We start from the raw sequence: 20,827 nt of genomic DNA, 5'->3' as shown, positions 1-20,827 counted from the left end.
TTACAATTCGACTACGACTTCTTGGCGGCAAACTGTCCAAGTATGGAAGCCAAGTACGAATAAAGTCACTACTCTTTCGGCGGGAGGAACGAGCCAGCCGGGCCTCCCAACACATCAGCTCATGTAGTTTGTTCCTCCAATACCAGAAGGAGGGAGGAACATCGGCCAGCCAATGGTTCAAGATACACTTCTTCCCTATAATATAACATTTACTCAAGAACAACTTTTCAGCGGAAGAAAAAGCAGAAAATGCAGGGAAGTAAGCAAACAACATGTGGAAAATAGAAAGAGGAACAGGAACCTGAAGGAGATCCTGCAGGAAGGAGGCCAGAGCCCCCCAGAAACCCTGTATACTCTCACAACTCCAAAAGCCATGAAAATAAGAGTTCACTTCAGTGTTACAGGTGAGACAAACCTGGGTATCCACACAGCCCATATAGAAGGCCCGGCTCTGGGAGGTATAGGCCCGCAGCAAGGTCCTGTAATGGCACTCTCGCAGCTCAGCATTTGAGACTAGGGCCGGAATCCGGCGTATAGCGTGGAGCAACCAATCTGCCTTAAGCTCCCGCCCCACATCCCTCCGCCAAGCCTCCAAAACCAAGGAAAAGTCATGGGGAGGCTCCAGGGCTACAAGCCGCCTGTGAAAAAAAGAAACCGAAATCTGAGGCTCCGGATCCTCCCCCCCCTCCAAAAAAGCTCTAAACCGTAGCCCAAAGGACAAAGAGAGAGAATCTCTAGGAAGCGAGCGCACATAGTGACGCAGCTGACAATGCGCGAAATCAAGCCCTTGAGAAGGAAGACCCCCTGTCGCAAGTCTGCGCAGGATTGCAGCTCCCCGTCTTCCCGCAGAACCTGAAAGAGGTATTCACAGCCCTTAGCCCGCCATCTTCCGAAAACTGAAGGCCCGAATCCCGGAGGGAAAGAAAGATTACCGGCCAGGGGCAACAACACACTAACCCGCGAGTCCTGATGCCACATGGGAAGAATCCGCCGCCACACCTCCCAAAGGGGGCGAAACAAGACACTACGTCTACCAGGAGCAGGTACCTCCACCAACCGTGCGTGCAAAAGAGACACAAGGTGGGTAGGATAAAAATAATCGCGCTCGAAGGAGATGTCCGTATACAGAGCGGTACCCAAAGTCCAATCTCGAATATGCCGCAATAGACAAGCCCAGTTATACAACCTAAGATTCGGCACCCCAAAGCCACCCCGGTCCCACGAACCCACCATAAAGCGCCACCGTAGCTTAGGCTTGCGGCCTCCCCAACAGAACCTCGAAAGCAAAGAGTAAAAAGTCCGTATGTCCCGCTGCAAAAGACACAAGGGAAGCGTCTGCAGGACGTACAACCATCGAGGAAAGAGCACCATCCGAAAGAGATGCACTCTTCCCATCAAGGAGAGCGGCAACTCCCGCCAAGCAGCCAGAACCGATCCCATAGAAGACAAGAGACGCGTAACGTTCAACCGGTAAAGTTCCCGCACATCCATAGAAAGCCGAATTCCCAAATAGCGGAAGGAAGAATCAGCCCATTTCAAAGGAAAAGTCCCTCCCCAAGACGCCCGGAGCCCCGCCGAAGAGGCCAATGCCTCAGATTTAGTCAGATTCAATGCAAACCCAGAAAAGTCCCCAAATTCCCGAACACTCTCCAAGAGAGTAGACAAGGAGCGGTGTGGATCAGACAAAAAAACCAAAAGATCATCAGCAAAAGCTGCCACCTTAAAATGAGTGGCACCCAAATGAAGGCCACAGATGTCCACATTAGCTTGCAGCTCCCGAATCAACGGATCCAAATAAAGAGCAAAAAGCAAGGGCGATAAAGGGCAACCCTGGCGGGTACCCCTCCGAATCGGAAAGGAGGCCGAAAGGTCCCCGTTCACCGAGATCTGTGCCGCTGGATCACTATATAGCGCTTGGAGAGCATTGAAAAAGAAAGGGCCAAACCCGTACGCACGAAGCACAGCAAAGAGGAACCCCCACCCCACTCGATCAAAGGCCTTTTCAGCATCAAAACTAACAAGTAGGGCGGGGGTGCCCTCCACACCAGCCTTCTCCAAAGCCAACAGAATACGACGAATATTTTTAGACACCGGTCGAGCACGTACAAAGCCCACCTGCTGGTCAGACACCAACGAAGGCAACACCCGGGCCAAACGATTGGCCAGCACTTTAGCCATCAATTTCGTCTCAAAATTCAGCAAGGAAATGGGTCTATAGGATTCCGGCAAAACCGGATCCCGATCCGGCTTGGGAAGAACGATAATCTGCGCAAGATTCAAATAACGAGGCAAAAAACCTTTAGCAACGCTCAAATTAAAAATCTCCGACAAAATCGGGGCAATCTCGGAAGCGAGCAACTTATAAAACTCCCCTCGAAAACCATCGGGCCCCGGCGCCTTGCCCAACGGGCACGCATGAATCACACTCTCCACCTCCTCAGCAGTAAGAGGACAGTCCAACATATCAGAGTCAAAAGTCGAGAGGCGGGGCAAATCCAAACTATCCAAATAGACCTTACCATCAAGGAGGTCCGGGTCAGGCGAATCATACAAAGCGGCAAAAAAATCACGTAAAATTCGACTAACATCTCCAGGCTTATGGTGTAGAACCCCTCCCGAGTCTCTCAACGCCGCCACACCGGACGCCCCCCGATGAGAACGGGCCAACCGAGCCAACAGCCGGCTACTCTTATTGGCAAACCGAAAGAGTTGGAATTTATAGTGATCCCGTGATCTCAGCGCTCCCCGATGTAAGAGCTCATTCAAATCCTGCTGAGCCTCCAAAAGCTGCGTCCGGAGCTCCAAGGAGCCACCACCAGCATACTGTCTCCGCAAAAGCAAAACCCGACGCTCCAGCGCCAATACTGCCCGGTGCCGCAGTTTAGTTTCGTGGGCCACAAACGCCAAGATCTCCCCGCGCAATACGGCTTTCGCAGCTTCCCAATACAGGATAGGATCGTCTCTATGCTCCAAATTGGTATGCTGGAAATCCCCCCACTTACGCAACAGAAAATCATGAAATCGAGTATTCCGATACAAATGACAAGGGAACACCCACCGGGCGCCACCCCCTCTAGAGGGCCCCCATTGCCAGACCAGACTCACCCACGCGTGATCGGATATCTCAATGGGGCCAATCGCTGCATCCTGAACCACCGGAAGCAACTCCCTGGACAAGAGAACCAGATCGATCCTAGAAAGTGACCCATGGGCCCTAGAAAGGTGGGAATAATCCCGTTCCACCGGGTGCAAAACCCGCCAAACATCCAACAAATCAAGTGAAGACGCCAAAAGCTGAGCCCCCGTACAAGTTTTGTGGGCTTCCCTTCCCGCCGAGGAAGAGCGGTCCAGTCTCGGGTCCGGAACCTCATTAAAATCCCCCCCAATCAACAAAGGGATCTCACCAAATTGCAACAAAAGAGAACGCAGCTTTCTAAAAAATTTGGCGGAGGGATTATTAGGAGCGTAGAGGTTACATAAAAGCAGAGGTTTATTGTTAAGAGTAACCGAAGCAATCAAATACCGGCCCCCAGGATCCCTGAGAACCCTGTGAGTCTGTAGCGAAAGGCCCTTACGAAAGAGAATCACAACACCTCCCTTCCCCCCCAGAGCCGGAGCCTCCAGATGATCACCCACCCACCATGTACAGAGCTTAGCATGTTCCCCAGAGGTTAGCCGAGTTTCCTGCAGGAACGCCAAGGAAGCTCGTCTCCGATTAAGCTGCTGTAATATTTTAAAGCGTTTAATTGGGGAATGGATACCCCCCACATTCCAGGAAATCAGTTTATGTTCCAGAAAAAACAAGATAGAGATAACATAGCAAGTACAATAAAACCCTTTGAGCAGAACCAGAGGAGTGTCCCAGCCACCACCCCCCCAGCCATATCAACCACCAAGAAGCCCTCCGGACCCCCACCAGTCTAAACCTAGGATTACCCCAACCCTCCAAAAACCTCCCCCTCCCCGTCCCAGAAACTCCCCACCTTCCCCAACCCCCCCATTTCCCCCCTACCCACCAGCCACACCACAACCCAACGGTTGCCACTTCCTGAAAGCAAGATACGCCCACCACAGGAACAGCAGGATATCCAGACACCAAACTCCCCCCCCGACTCACAACCCCCGGTCCAACCACACATACCCACCAGCCCACCGCAAACAAAGGAATCCCCAGACAACAATCAACCAAACCCACTCTCACACTCCCATCCTTCCACACCAAGAGACGTCAAAAGCACCCCTACAGCATGGAGCTAATGCCCCTAAAGAGTTCAGAAGCCAAAGCACGTCCACCAGAAGACCAGAGGGAGGCAGAGGAGTCGGTCCACGGAGGCACCCCCGAGATCCACAGCCCCAAAAGGCCAGATCTCAAAAGGATCTCCAACGGTGCAACAGCAAAGTCTGCAAAAACTAGGAGGAGGCAGCAGGAAAGTGCTCATCCACAAATTTCTGAGCGGCCTCAGGAGAGTCAAAGTGATGAGCCGAGCCAGAGAACATCACCCGCAGACGTGCCGGGTACTGCAGAGAAAAAGGAACATGGCGGCGAACCAGCGCAGAGCAAAGTGAAGAAAACTTGCGACGAGCCTGGGAAACCTCCGCAGAATAGTCTTGAAAGCAGAGGATGGAGACGTTGTTATATTGCAGTTTCTTCCCCTGCCGCAAAGCTCTAAGGACCTCCATCTTATGCCGGTAATTCAAAATCCTGCAGATCACCACCCGCGGACGATCCGCGCCGTCTCTGCGCCGTCCCAAACGATGGGCCCGCTCGATATGCAGGGGGCCCAATTTTTGTGGTAGGGCCAGGGACTCCGTCAGCCAATGCTCCAAGACGTCCCCCAGGTCGCTCTCCGCAATAGTCTCCGGCAGGCCGACAAACCGCAAGTTGTTCCGGCGGGACCGGTTCTCAAGGTCCTCCACCTTGGCCTTCAACGCCGCCAGAGAGGAAGCCTGCACCCCCTGTTCCTGAGTCAGCCGGAGGACCGAATCCTCCGCATTGCTGACCCTCTGCTGGGTGTCCCGGACCTCGGAGGTGAGAGCAGCGAAACGCTGGTCCATCGAGTCCAGCTTGTCTAAGATCCTCTGCAGTTTGGCACCGAGCGTGCCCTCCAGCGCGGCCTGCACCTCCGCCGACACCTCCGCCACCCAAAGCGAGCTAGGGGACTCCGGCGAGGCAGGAGCCGCGTGCGCCGCCATCTTGCTGTCTTGCGGCTTCCCACGCTCGCGGCTCTTTGCCGGCGTCTTAGCGGCCATCCCACCTGCACCCGCAGTGCAAATGGAGCGCGGATCAAGCGCGGCGATCCCACAGCCCGGGGGAGCAGTGTCCGGCGAAAAGCGCCGATTAGTTAACAAAGAAGCTGTGGCGGGCGTATCGGAGCCGCGAAGCACTCGACCTCACAGCCCCATGCTTCCGCCGGAAGTCCAGCTTAACTGACTTTAAGGCTTCCTGGTGTTACAAGACCTCTTTGAACTCCAGATCCAGGTGGGAGATAAGTAAGTAAATTATAAATGAAATAACTCAAACTATAAAATTTACCAGCTTTAAAAGGCTGCTGCTGCCACCATTCTCTACCTAATCTCTCTGATCTTTGCAGAACATAAGACCAATGGTCCATCTAGCCCAGTATCCTATTTCCAACAGTGGCCAACCCAGCTCCCAAGTACCTGGCAGAAACCCAAAGGGTGGCAACATTCCAGAGCTGAGATTGTGATATTATAATGCCTCATTCCAACCTCATCAGAGATGTCACAATGGCTTGACTGTCCTGTAATTGGCTCACATAAAATAGCCATACTGGTCCATCTAGCCCAGTATCTAATTTGCACAGTGGCCAGAAACCCAAATAGTAGTAACATTCCATGCTACGGATCCCAAGGCAAGCATTTGGTTCTTCCATGTCTGTCTCAATAGCACATGTCCAGGTTTTCCTGGGCATATGGTAACCCTACTTTAACGTTCATTGTTAAACCAGTTCTAGGTACTTTAGCATACAAGCATTTTAGCTTCTGATGCAAAATATGGCTCTGCGCATTCTTTGTATTAGAAACTCAAAAACCTTAAGAAAGACTGGAGGAAAAATTACCTTATCAAATAAATAAAGACCACTCCAGTAACATAGCATACATCTATCAATTAACTTCAATGGTGTGGTCAATTACCACTATTAATTAAGAAGGAGAAAAAAGCCTCAGATGGTGCATGCTGCATGTCTTTTCCATGCCCCATAGCAGCCTCCGAGAATAGAAAGGAAATGAAGTACAACGAGCTCATTAATATTAAAATGAGCACTCCGGACGATGCCCAGACATTGTTGGGTGGTTCACAAATTGAACCGCTGACCTGTAACACTCCAAAGTTCCCGGCAGTTCTGGAGATGCCAGTAGCATTGAACCACGTCTGTTAAAATAGTATACCAGCAGGTCTGGGACTACCGATTACATAGGTGGAAGCTCAAAAAAAACAAAAAAGTACACGATACACCAGTGGTCTCAAGCTCAAACCCTTTGCAGGGCCACATTTTGGATTTGTAGGTACTTGGAGGGCCTCAGAAAAAATAGTTAATGTCTTATTAAAGAAATGACCATTTTGCATGAGGTAAAAACTCTTTATAGTTGCTAAATCTTTCTTTTTGGTTAAGTCTTAATAGCTTAATAGCTAAAGAGACATATGATCAAGAAACTGTTTTATTTTACTTTTGTGATTATGATAAACATACCGAGGGCCTCAAAATAGTACCTGGAGGGCCCGCATGTGGCCCCCAGACCATAAGTTTGAGACCACTGCGATACATGCATCATACTTTTATAGGGTTGGGAGGGCACCCAAAAAAAATCATATACTGTATATCTTGATATACATGTGTGTTAAAAGCATGTCTCAGGCGCATTTGTTAAAACCATATACCAGCAGAACGGGCTGCCGATTGCATGATGTAAGTTAAAAAAAACAAACATTTTCAAGGTTTACTTGTAGTTCTTCATAATGACGCTTATGACGTGCACCTGTGATGCGCTACAATAAGGCACGCCTCTGATATGCGTGCCTATGATGTAGCTTTTCCTGGTACATACGCACCTTTATGTCTCCGTGAACTATTCTGCGCATGTGTCAGTCGCTTCTCTAACAACTAATCGGATGGTATTTCCGCGAACCTCATTTGCATCCAAAGTTTTTGCAGCATTGCTCATTTAGAAAATGGAAAAATTACCACAACTACAACAGCTCACAGGATTTTAACAACGACTCTAGAGCACTGAGGCCTTAGTTTGCCAGGTCTGAGATTCCAGCTGGGCGAAACCCAAATCTCTCAGGATATATGGCTCTAGCAGAAAAGCTTGGCCTTGCATTTATGGAATGCTCATTCTGGAAAATTGAGATTGGTTGTATTCCCTTTGAAATGTTTATGTATGCCTCACTGAATATACAGTCTTCTTTGATGTAAATCGCTTGGAACTTATGGTAGGGCGGTAAATAAGAATAAAGTTGTTATTATTATAACATCTGTCTTCGGTTTCTCAACCATGCTTCCCACATATTGATTGTGCATAAATCTTATTGTAACTGAACAATTTAAAAACTGTTTTGAATAACAGTTATAACGAAAAACAGCAGACAGTACAGAGCTTTATCTAACTGTTTGGAGTCAAGCAAAAACAGACAGCTTGAGGCAGATGTCACTTCTATTCCGGGGCTTTTCCCACATCCATTCACTGAGAAACTTCTCCAAAAGGGGAGGAGTACCACGTGGTTAGAGCCACATGGTGAGAACCAGGGAAGCTAAAGTTCAAGTCCAGCTTTTCACACTGATACTACTTGTCAGTTAATGAACCATCACTGCAGGTACCAAACTTAGGTCCTGGTTTACTATCATGCATTTACATGAGCTCTTCACTTCATAAATAAGCTTCGTTGACAATAATAGGGTGAACATTAACATGTTAGTAAATGTAGGCCTTAGATTGTCAGTCCCCTGGGTTTAGCTCACCTTGAACTCAGGTTTGGAGAAGTGAATCATTAAACTGAAATCCAATTCCCTCCATCATCCCACACAGAGTTCATCGATTTGTAGGAACAGTGAGGATGTCAGAAGGAGGAAATGCCAGTGACATGCACAGTGAGAAGCAGTGATGACCAAGGAGAGGAATAAAAGACTTAAAAGTTTACGGTACGGAATAATTCAACACGACCATGTTTTAGTGTTGAACACCTGTTTCAGAGGTCTAAGAAGAGTTGACATAAATAATGTTTTATAAACACTAAAAATATTATACTTAAAAACATTACATACTTAAATGACAACTTAATAATAATCACAAGATCCAAAATTAAAAAAAAAAAAAAATAATAATACTTGGTTAGAGCTACAGCCTCAGCACCCTGAGGTTGTGGGTTCAAACCCACGCTGCTCCTTGAGACCCTGGGCAAGTCACTTAATCCCTCATTGCCCCAGGTACGTCAGATAGAATGTGAGCTCACCGGGACAGACAAGGAAAAATGCTTGAGTACTTAAATATACACCACTTAGGTTATAAGTAGTATATAAATACTAAAATAAAAAATAATAATTATAAATCAAAGATAAATGGAATAAACAAGGGACAAACCAAAATAGGATAGACAAAATCCTTAGTCAACTTGAGTGTATACCAGATTGCAAAACATCTCTCCTTCTAGCATCTGGAAAGGTCCGATGGTTGTAACAGAACAGCCGCAGTTTAAATACAAATATAAAACATCATCTCTGAACAACCCTGAATGATTAAGACAACACAAAGAACATTACTCATGTCTTTCATAAGCAAACTATACCCTTATCCACAATCTCATCACCTCTTGCTTAGACTACTGCAACTTGCTTCTCTTGGGTCTTCTGCTCAACCATCTCTCTCCACTTCATTCCATTCAAAATTCTGCTGCACGAATTCCACCAGAACCGTCATACTGACATCACCCCTCTCCGCAAGTCACTTCATTGGCTCCCCATCCATTTCCAAATACAGTTCAAACTTCTCTTACTGATTTACAAGTGCATTCACTCTGTAGCCCCTCAGTATCTCTTTCCCATCCACCCTGTGAACTCCATTCATTGGGCAATTCCCTCCTATCCATACATTTCTCCTCCATTGGCAACTCTAGACTCTGTCCTTTCTATATTGCTGCACCATATGCCTGGAACAGACTGCCCGAGTCATTATGTCAGGATCCGTCTCTAGCAATATTCAAATCCAAGGATCACCATGAGTTGACATCGATTTTATGGCATGTAATCAGTTGAGGAGCCCTGGTCCGACTTTTCTTTTGAGGACACAATCAGTTGCCCCCCAACCTGCTTGACCCCATCAGCTCCTTACTTGTCTTTTAAAGAGTGGAGAGAGCAAGTGGTGAGTACAAGGCAACATGCTTTTGCCACATGAAAGAGTGACCCAATGCAGCAGGTGACCTGAGCTGATGCTTCACCTGGCTCATGCCTTAAGCTGGCTCTGCACACGACAACATTGGCTGGGTAAGACCACAAAACCCGATATACATTGTTTATTTATTTACCATTTTAGTTGTTTCACCTAATCATCTGAGTCCTAAATTACAAAAATAAATCTCTTAGGAGAGGAATGGTATTTCTCAGTCCGGTGATACGCTCTTCGGTTGTTCTTTTCCTAGAATTTTAAATCTTTGCATCTGAGGGAAGTGAATTTAAAGCTTGCTACATTAGTCCTGTGGTATGACACACATCCAGGGAAAGAACTGTCAGACTCCTCTGAAAGTAGTTGCTAAGTAGCCAGCAAAATGCTTCACTTTTGTTTAAAGTGCAAATGTAAAGTTACTGGTTAGGGTGAAAATGTCAGTGCGCACCCAGCTGCAGCTAAACTGGCTTATACCGAATTAGATGCAGTTGGTTGGCAGCAAACTAAAGACTAACTTTATTCTAAAAAGATTGCCTCGAGGGTGTATAAAAAGCTTCACAAGACTGTATTTCCTGCAGCCCCCAGCGTAGCCTGAAAACTGTCATCTAGAGGTTTACACAGGGACGGGGACGGTAGTGATATGATGGGGATGAAGTGGAGATGGAAAAGAATTGAGGATGGAGACCAGATGAGGTCGTCATGCACACCTCTGCTGCTGGATATGGCAGCTGCCTGTTTGAACCTCCTTCAGTTTTTTCAGCTGGAGGCACAAGAACCTGTCTGGACCCCTGGGGGGTACTTCTATAACTTGGGGGAGAATCAGGGACTGCAAATCCTACACAGCTTAGAACCCAGACTGGCCAAAAGGTCTTCCTCCCACTTGGTGCCTTGTTAACTGATGTGTGCTCAGTACAGATATGGAGTTGCTTACAGTTCGTGGGTCATGTGCCTCATTAATGGCATCTCTACCATCTTATCTCCAGCCTGGGGATGGAGAGTATGGGATGGAAAAGAGACAGCTGAAGTCTACAAAATCCCGAGTGTAGAACAGGTACAAGTGGATTGATTTTTCATTCTGTCAAAAATGACAAAGATTAGGGTACACTTGAAATTACAGGGAAATATTTGTAAAACCAATAGGTGGAAATATTTTTCCCACTCGGAGAATAGTTAAGCTCTGGAACGCATTGCCAGAAGATGTAGTGAGAGCGGATAGCGTAACTGGTTTTAAGAAGGGTTTGGACAATTTCCTGGGGGAAAACTCCATTATTGAGAAAGACATGGGGGAATTCACTGCTTGCCCTGGATCAGTAGCACATAATGTTGCTACAGGAATCTTGCTATTCTTTGAGATTCTGCCTGGAATCTTGATACTCTTTGGGGTTCTTGAATCTTTTGTTACTCTTTGGCATTCTGGAATGTTGCTACTCTTTGGATTTTGGCCAGGTGCTCTAGTGACCTGGATTGGCCACCATAAGGATGGGTTGCTGGGCTAGAACTGACCCAGTAAGGCTGTTCTTATGAATCCTTCCCAAGCTCCTGGACCTTTGCTACCGAAAAAGCTATGAGAACTGCCCAGTGTACAGTACAGAAAGTCTTACTGGAACACGTAATTATGCAGGCAATAACACAAGAGACTGTGGGATTGTGAAGCATGGGACCAGGAGCTGAGTGCTGTCAGGTATCTCAGAAGAGTGTCAAAATCATGCTGCGTGTGTTATTGTGCTTCTGAATTATCCAAGGACTGGAAAAATAGACTTTAATTTGTGATGTGATTCTAAGTGCAAGACAGAGAAACATATTGCAGCTTTTATTGTACATTGCTTGGGGGTTAGGGTCTTTGGCTTAATTTAATGGTCTAGAACAATGGTTCCCAAACCTGCCCTGGGCCACTCAGGTTTTCAGGATATCTGCGGTGAGACAGATAGCGTAGCTGGTTTTAAGAAAGGTTTGGACAATTTCCTGAAGGAAAAGTGCAGTTGCCAGTTATTGAGAAAGACATGTGGGAAGCACGGAATGTTGCTACTATTTGGGGTTCCAGAATCTTGCTATTCTTTGAGATTCTGCATGGAATCTCAATACTCGGGGTTCTAGAATCATTTGTTACCCTTTGGGATTCTGGAATGTTGCTACTCCTTGGGTTTTGGCCAGGTTCTAGGGACCTGGATTGGCCACTGTGAGAACGGGCTACTGGGCTTGATGGACCATTGGTCTGACCCAGTAAAGCTATTCTTCTGCATGTACTGCCTTCATTAATGAAGATTTCTCTCGTGTGCATTTATTTTGGATATCCTTCAGGCTGTGTAAAAAATGTCTTCTCACTGGCTACTGTTTCATGGGCATCAACAGGTTTCATAATGACACCTGACCAAATACATTTGATATTGTTTTAGCACTTTTTACAAGATTAGGGGTCCTATTTTTGCAACTTTGTTTTTTCACATACAGTGAAAAACAACACAATCAACCACATCTAAACTGAGCGAATTTCTGTGCCTGCTGTGGTAAATGGATCTTAAACAGTTAAAAAAGCTGGCCTGTTGTTTCTAAGTTGCATTGCCACTGAATGTACAGCCTGTGGTGTATCTGGCAATAAAAATTAGAGTTTGTTTTCCTAGTAAATGAAGATGAAAATCTGGGGAAGTGGGGGAAAGAGAGTGAGAGTGATAAAGTGCCAAGATGCAGAGTCCCATAAGAACTTTAGCTGTAAAACCAAGAACAAAAACTGTTAGAAACTAGCCCCGTGACCTGATAAAGTTGCCATCCCACCTATTAATTTACACTTGCCCTGAAGCAGACCTTAGGTACGTAATGAAATACTGATCATGACAAATAAAACCAGAATAAACCAGATTAATTTAACACCCCCCCCCCGCCTTTTTACAAAATCGTGCGAGAGGTTTTTAGCGCCGGCCGGCACACTGAATGCTCTGCGTTGCTCCGATAGTCATAGAGTTCCTTTGAGCGTCGGAGCAGCGCAGAGCAATCAGCACACCAGCCAACGCTAAAAACCTCTTGCGAGGTTTTTTAAAAGGGACGTTAGTTTGGCCTTCATTTTATTCCAAGTTAGGAAAAGATCTCAGTTCTCGGCAGAGGTCTCTCAGGAAAACAAAATCTAAATGGAATGATGTAAAATAGAGAATGACATGGGGACAAATATTTCCCCATCCCTGCGGGAACTTATTTTCCCATCCCCGCGAGTTCTTTTCTTGTCCGTGCCCCATTTCTACAAGCTCCATTCTTATCTGCACAACACTTTAAAATCATAAGTATTTGAGGCTTGTGCGGTTAAGACAGAGCTTATAGGAACGGGGCAGAGACAGGGACTGTGACTATACTCATGGAGATGGGACAGGGAAATTGAGTTCCTGTGGGGACGGGGAAAAATTTGTCCCTGTGTCTTTCAATATCTCCTGGACAGGGAGGTGAGAACACCATAATTATACATGACAATGAGAGGCATCAGTGTCCTGTCCTTGGCCCATGGAAGCTGAGTTGTTCTGAGACTTATTCCACAAGCATTAGATAGTAATTTTTATTTCAATATTCTTCTTTTCTCCTGTGTCCATTTGTTAACAAGCTTTGCTTTGTTCCTCTTTTTTGATGCAACATTTGTTTCAAGTCCTGCACAACTTGGGATGTTCTACTCTGAACAATGTGTGTTTTTCTCTTTGCAATGTCTGAGCACTTGGTTCTGGCTAGTAGCTTTTCTTTTTACATCCACAGTAACTTCTGGATGCAAAAGTAAAACCCATGAGGTGGCTGGTGGACAATTCAAGCCGAGTTTGTGTCTTTCTTTCAGGTCGAGGCATATGTAACGGATCCACTGGTGTATCACGGAGGAATGAAAGTCAGTTTTGCCATGCAGCTCCTCAATGCTTCAGCCAGAGTAGGAAAAGCCCTCCCAGATATTTCTCTGCCAGTTCTACTGATGCATGGAACAGATGACCAACTCTGCGACATCAAAGGGTCATATCATTTGATGGAGACAGTGCCGAGTCAGGAAAAAATATTGAAGGTAATTTGTCATGTTCATGTTCAAACATGAGGTCAACCCATAATGACGTTCAGTGGCTCTCGCTGGGAAGAGGTGGTGGGACTGTGTGGATATGGGAAAAAGGAGAAGGAGGGAGTATAGAGGCTTCACCAGTAGGGGAAGAGACTTGATGTTCTGCTTTTCTGTAGTTAAAACCAAAGCACTTTCCCAGTTCTTCCCACTTTCCTATTGTCTCATGTTAGTGATGTATTGTTTAGTAGGAACTTATTAGTTTATTGTATTCCCCTTTTTAATACAAATTGTAAAACGCTTAGAAATCTTGATTTGCGTTTTATCAAAATTTTAATAAACTTGAAACTTATATACAGGTACTTATTTTGTACCCAGAACAATGGAAAGCTATGTTTCAATTTATTTGATATACCGCAAATACAACCACAGTTAGTCTAAATGAAATACGATAATAATATATTATTAAATGAAAATAAAAATGAAAAAGACATAACAAGGGAGGCAAAAAAACAAAAATTCAACCAACATACAAAAGGGTACAAGAGGGATAAAGAAAGGGGAGGGTACAATAAAAACAAAAAGATTGGGGAAGGGAAGGAGTGGAACAAAAGGGAAGGGAAGTCACAGTGAAATTCTGCCCAAACAGTTAAGGATATAAGCTAAGAAGTTAAGAAGAAAGGGTGATCCATAGCCAAAGAAAAATAGTACGACTTCAATTGCACCTTAAAAGTGATTTGCCCAGGGTCACAAGGAGCTGCTTTGGGAATTTAACCCATGTTTTCAGGCCACTGGCTCTTCCGCTCTAATGTACCTCTATTCCCTGACTTTCTTGAGCAGATACTATCTGCTGTGCCAGTTAGTAGAATGAGTAACATAGTAAACGACGGTAGATAAAGACCTGAATAATCCATCCAGTCTGCCCTTGCGTCATAATTTCAGGATTACATTCAAAGGTCTTTTTTCTTTACTATTTCTGGGCCATAGACCTTAGAAGTCTACCCGGTACTGACCTTAGTTTCCAACTATTGGAGTTGCCGTTGAAGCTCACTCCAGCCTATCCAAACCATCTCATTTGCGAAATTCAGACACGCCGGATGGTGTGAATAACATGAAGAAAGACCTGGTGAAGCTTGAAGAATGGTCTGAAATTTGGCAGCTAAAATTTAATGCTAGGAAATGCAAGGTCATGCATTTGGGCTGCAAAAACCCAAGGGAACTGTACAGATTAGGGAGTGAAGAGCTTATGTGCATGACAGAAGAGCAGGACTTGGATGTGATTGTATGTGTAAGGTTGTCAAACAGGTTGAAAAGGTGAAGGCAAAAGCTAGAGAGATGCTAGGTTGCATAGGGAGAGGTATGGCCAGTAGGAAAAAGGAGGTGTTGATGCCACTGTATAAGACTTTGGTAAGACCTCATTTAGAATATTGTGTACAATTCTAGAGGCCGCACCTTCAAAAAGATATAAGAAGGATGGAGTTGGTCCAAAGGAAGGCTACTAAAATGGTATGTGGCCTTCATCATAAGGCGTATGGGGACTGACTTAAAGATCTCAATCTGTATACTTTAAAGGGGAGATATGATAGAGACGTTTAAATACCTACGTAATGTAAATGCGCATGAGTCGAGTTTCTTTAATTTGAAAGGAAACTCTGCAATGAGAGGGCATAGGATGAAGTTAAGAGGTGATAGGCTCCGGAGTAATCTAAGGAAATACTTTTTTCAGAAAGGGTGGTAGATGCATGGAACAGTCTCCCGGAAGAGGTGGTGGAGACAGAGACTGTGTCTGAATTCAAAACTGTGTTCATCCCACGCTTTTTAAAATTCCATCACCATTTTCCTCTCCACCACCTCCCTCGGGAGGGCATTCTAGGCATCCACCACACTCTCTGTAAAAAAGAATTTCCTAACGCTACTCCCAAGTCTACCACCCCTCAACCTCAATTTAGTAATGAAGTCAACAAAATAAGGATATTTGCAATTTAGGTCAAATTTGAACCCGGATCTCCATGAATAAGCTGGTTTCTGTTATCTGTTCTTTCCTATCACAAAGATCAAATATTCTGCACAGACATGCAGGTGCCTGACAACACCATTCTTTAAATAAAAGCACCTGAAAACAAATGCCAGCAGTGCTGAGGATAACAGATTCCGCTCCCAGTGAACGCTCACAACTTACCATTAACAGTTTTATAGAAAGTTGTTTCAGACCTTTCGCTCTGCCCACTCACAGACTGCTTTTATTCAATTCTCTCAGGAACATCACCATATGCATGTGACAGACCCCCTTCCCCCAAACAGCTATTGTTACCACATCAGAAACACATTTCCAACATGTCAGCTTGTGCTTGTGCATTAGGTTCAGGAGGGCTTGTAACATTTCCTCACTGGAGGAGACAAAGCAGAGGGGGATATTGTCAAAAACATTCAAATATTTGACACACTTAAGTAAGTCACGGGAAGAGGAACGTCTCCCTGAAAAATAAATTTCAAAGATATAGGGTCATGTTATGAGGCCATGAGGGAGAGAGGAAAAGTGTAGAAATGCATTTTTACTGAGAAGATAGTAAACATAATAATAATAATAATTTTATTCTTGTATACTGCCATACCCAAAAAGTTCTAGGCGGTTCACATTCAATTAATTAAGGTCCGCGGTGACACACGGATTTACAAAATTTTAACAAAATTACAGGCAATGAAGAGGGGGGCGTGGGGAACATGATGGCAGATAAAGGCCAATGGCCCTTCCAGTCTGCTCATTTACAACATCCACTATCTCCTCCTCTCCCTATTGGCTAAGGCTCTTTATACCTGCATTGTGAAGTTATAGAGCTTTATAGTTATAGAAACATGATGGCAGATAAAGGCCAAATGGCCCATCCAGTCTGCCCATCTGCAGTAACCATTATTTCTTCCTCTCCCTAAGAGATCCCACTTGCCTATCCCATGTTAATACATTTCTTTTTTTTTTACCTTTCTTGTCTGGAGATTTATTTTTATATCAAGTCTGTTCCAATTTCTCTTTTTTCTGCTTTCCTGTCTTATGCATTTCTTCCTTGCCTCCACTCCCATGTGCAACATGTCTCCCTCTCTCTCTCATTCCCTCCCTTGCTGCAAAGGGAGTGATAAAGGAGAGAGAGAAAGGGGGGGGGGAATCCATGGCATATCTCTCCTACCCCCTTTACTGCCAAGTGCAACATATCTCTGTATCTCATCCCATGGCTCATGTACAGCAGTTTTTGCCCCTCCACACCAGCCCCATGCCCAATATTTCTCCTATCAGCCCTCTCCAAAACCATTCTGCAACCTGTCCATCTTCATAGTAAGCTTTATCTGCTCTGTAATTCCTAAGAGCAAATCCTAACCTCCAAAACCAACACAAAGCTCTGTTGTTTGCACATGCTTTTGTTTTACTGTATAGCTGGATCATTTTTTTAATGGGTAGATGATTTGACGTTGGAGGACCTACCAGACTGGCACAAAACCGATTTCTTTTTAGATCTGTAACTCATCAAGTTGCTAGGACTGGAGCTCGAGTCGATGGCACCTAACACATACAGATGGTTTTGAAGTTTGTCATAGTTAACATCATTAAATGTGACCAATCATTGTTTCCTTAATAGATTACCACAACTCACTTTATAATAGTTTAACATGGGGCTGCCTCCAGAGAGTTACTTCAAAATGTAGCCATTAAGTTGATTTCAAGGGGTAAAAGATGGGATCACACGATTGAGCTTCCTCAGTGTATATATTGACTTCCAGTGGAAGCTCACCTAAAGTCTAAAGTGCAATGTTTGGTTCATATGGTCTGTTATATGGATCTTTCCTGTTCCCTTACTAAAATAATAGCACCCTATGAAGCTTCTCATCACTGAGCTCTTCCAAAAGGGAATTATTAAAGCATCCATCTTTTGCTTTGGTGAGCTTCACCTGTACCAGAAAGCAGGCTTTTAGTTATGCCAAATTTTTCCCGGGTTTTGCCTATTTCTCGTAGAGGTATGGTAAATCAAAACTTAAAATAAACGGAACATCAGAGGAGAATTTACCTCCCTTCTCTTGAGTGTATTATTTGACATCTAAAATATCAGTGGTGCATGAGAACTTGGATCAAAATACATCTGCTTCAGATGTTTCTGCTGTACTCGTATTAGACTCTTCAGATACAGACACTGCCACAGTGGAACTTGGCCTTTGTAAAGACTGGTTAGTAGAGATGTATTTTAAAAACAGGAAAAAAGCTATTTCTGGGACTTAAGATCAGAATTTTCCCTGATCATTTTACAGATACTTTGAAGCATTGAAAGCAATTTATTGAGACCAGACTGAGATGTCCATGTAAATGTCTCATATCAGTCTACTAGATATGTGTTCTTTGAGCTCTTTCCATCTTACTGCTTTTCTGGTAACTAAGATTGTTGCGGACTCTGATGAAAAGTAGCTCTCTTGTAAGATATATGAAGCCTGTTTCAATATTAGGTTGTGTTTCTTCTAATTTTGTTTTCTTAAAATCTCATTTAGTCTAAACTGAACTAAACTTTAAGTTTATATACCGCATCTTCTCCATAAAGATAGAGCTTGGCACGGTTTACAGGAACTATAATATAAGGAAGGAAAAACATAATAAGAATTAGTCTTGGATCTCAATATGGTGGACTTGAGTGATCTATTGTTTTTCTGCTTAGGTTTTACTTTAATTTGCTTTATTTTACTTTAATTTGTTTTATTTTACTTAGGTTCTATTTTACTGTTTTACTTTAATTTGCTGTACAAATGTGTTGCTTGGTTATACTGTTAAAAACTTCTAAATAAAAAAAGGAATGCCCAGCAGTATGTCAACCAAAAGTCACTTTATTGAAGCAAATCCTCAAGGGCAACCTAACACAATCATGTTTGGGCCATGGTTGGTTTTATGTGATATACTGCCAAACATTAGTGTATACCTAAGCAGTTAATAAAGTTAAAGTATAAGAAAAGGCCCATAGAAAGCTATTTAGAAGGGATTTAAGTAGGGAGAAGATATATTAGAAGGCCATGACTTAGGGTAAATGCACCGCAGCCCAAAGGGATTGAATAGACTTCATGCATTTGCTATATGGCACTGGTAACTGCAGCTTAGGGCCTTAATGCATAAATGGTGGGGAAAGGATCAAGACAACTAGATAGAGCAGGGGAAAAGGGTAGGGACTAGGACAAGACCATTGGTAGAGTAGTATAGAATGTTATATATTGGGGTAAATGCTTTAGTGAAACAGTAGGTTTTCAGTTTTTGTTTAAAGGTCTTGTGAGAAGGCTCTAGTCCTCATTGGGTTTTTAAGATTTCCAAAATGAATATGAATCAGATCTTTTGCTTGTACTGCATCCATCCTATGCAAATAGATATCATATACTATATATTAATTGGGAAAATCCTGAAAACCCAATTGTGTCATTGTTCACCCCTACTCTACTCTAATGGCCAGACGGTGCTAGTTCCGCATCCTTCGATATTAACCCAACTGTATTTCACTTAAGATTGCATAAACACTGTAACCCTACTGAGCTGGACCTTATCACTTTTCCTTATTTTTTTAAATAATATTTGCAGGTGTATGACAAAGCTTATCATGTTCTCCATAAAGAGCTCCCAGAGGTCAGCAGTGCTGTTTTTAGAGAAATAGAGACTTGGTTGGCAGAAAAGATTGTGACAGCAACGGGAGCAGGAGGAATATCAACAGACGCCTCTTAAAGAATGCTGTGCTCTGTTCATCAATGCTCCCTATTGATCTCCTGGATTTCAGGGTGAAGAGACTATATAAATGTTACTTACGGTAATATTAATTTAGAGGACTATGGCTGATCATCCACACAAATAGATCTTCTCTATCGTGTGAGGCACCAACAGCCTTTCTCTCTGAGGGAAGATCTAACAGAGCAAATAGAAGCTGATAATTCCTGTCCAGAGAAGAGTTGCGTTCTATAAAGAGACAGAAGCTCTTCTCCAACCCCAAACCTTCTGTAACAATGTGAATTACTTGCGTGGACTGAGATGCCATTCAGTTCAAAGTTGACGCTGGTCCTGGTTTTACTCTGCAATAATCCAAGCAAAGGACCGGAGTCTCATGACTTTCCTTCTGGCAACCAGAGGGAAGAAGGCACAATGAAGCGTGGATGTTGAAGCACTATCGAGCACTTACAGAGCATGCTGAGGTTATGGCAGATGGGGGCTGGATTCTGCCATATCCTCTGGCCTGTTACCAATGACTGTGTAATTTCACACAATAGAGAAGAGCAATACACCTATGACTTGAAAGAAGACTAATACCCATCCAAAACTTAGCATAGCGATTCTTCCTTAATGAAGACTTTCGGTCCTGATATGAATCAGGATGTACTGCAAACTGAAATCCCTTTTACTATTGTATGTAAATAGTTTCTATTACTCAAACTGTTAATGTTTTATTTAAGATAAAATACTAATATATTATCTACACAGTGTGCTTCAGGATATCTGAGGTTCCTTCACAGTGACTTTAGGAAGGTAAAGGGAACTTCTGAAGCAAATTTAGTCCCTTATTCTTTGAGTCTTAAATAAAAGGTCTATACTGCCAAGCAGCACAGTGCTTGCTGTGTTTCTCCTTCTCTGTCACGTTCAAGGGCACCACAGAACGTTACCACAAAGAGAGACTTTGCCAGGTGACCTGACCCCGTGTACGGACCTCAGTGAGATCAGAGAGGCAGTGAACTCCCTTAATTCCATGAAGTCTGTTATAATTGTGGGTTAAAGAACATTGTTTGAGTCTGCTACCTGTCAGCTTTAGAACATGTGGGATGTGGAGATTATGGTTGCTGCAAAATAAGTAGGCGTGCAAAAATACTCTCGACACTGTGTTATCATTCCAGGCTATGAGTTCAGAATAGGCCTAGAATCCTTCCAGTCCGCCACACTGATACAGCTGAGCTCAGAAGCAGGCGGTTAGTCTGTGCTTATTTTCTGCTCGGTTGTGCATAAGCCTTCAGCTTTTTTTGTATCTAGCTTGGAAAAAGGAAACGTACACAATTGTCTCTCTTGTTGCTGTAGGAAAAAGCACATATGACCACAGTCAGATTTCATTCTAGTGATGGCTGAGCCGTCAAGGAGTAAGAACAAAGCAGCTGAAGGCCAGTTGGACTGCAAGTAGGAGAGAAGGTTCAGCCACATGTGTGTATGATCTGTTGAGAGATGCTACGTCGATGAAGGAAGAATGTGTACTCCCTCAGAATGGTAACAAAACTCCTTTAAGGTTTCTTTCAATGAAATTCTCTATTTTTGTAGGGTTCTTTCATAGCTTCTGACTGCATTTGATTGAAAGATTTCTCTCCCACACAAAAGACATCAAACATCTGCAAAGCCAAGTGTGGCTGATGGGCTCATTTTTATTTTAAGAATTGCAAAGCTAC

The 20,827-nt window shown here is 44.1% G+C and overlaps 1 protein-coding gene across 7 annotated transcripts in view; it reads left to right on the top strand.

Annotated features, from left to right (window-relative positions):
* Nucleotides 1-20,425, top strand: part of MGLL (monoglyceride lipase) — a 103,051-nt gene extending 82,626 nt beyond the window's left edge. For all 7 annotated transcript variants that reach the window (XM_033926454.1, XM_033926458.1, XM_033926453.1 and 4 more), the window contains exons 7-8: nucleotides 13,202-13,417; nucleotides 18,996-20,425. In XM_033926454.1, the coding sequence (XP_033782345.1) occupies nucleotides 13,202-13,417; nucleotides 18,996-19,136 (357 nt within the window). In that variant the 3' untranslated portion in view covers nucleotides 19,137-20,425. The remainder of the gene's footprint in view (nucleotides 1-13,201; nucleotides 13,418-18,995) is intronic.
* The last annotated feature ends 402 nt before the right edge of the window (nucleotides 20,426-20,827 follow it).

The sequence above is a fragment of the Geotrypetes seraphini genome, chromosome 17 (genome assembly GCF_902459505.1).
Source record: "Geotrypetes seraphini chromosome 17, aGeoSer1.1, whole genome shotgun sequence".
NCBI classification, from domain to species: Eukaryota; Metazoa; Chordata; class Amphibia; order Gymnophiona; family Dermophiidae; genus Geotrypetes; species Geotrypetes seraphini.
Note: the sequence above shows the minus strand (reverse complement) of the source record. Positions and strands in the feature narration are given on the sequence as shown.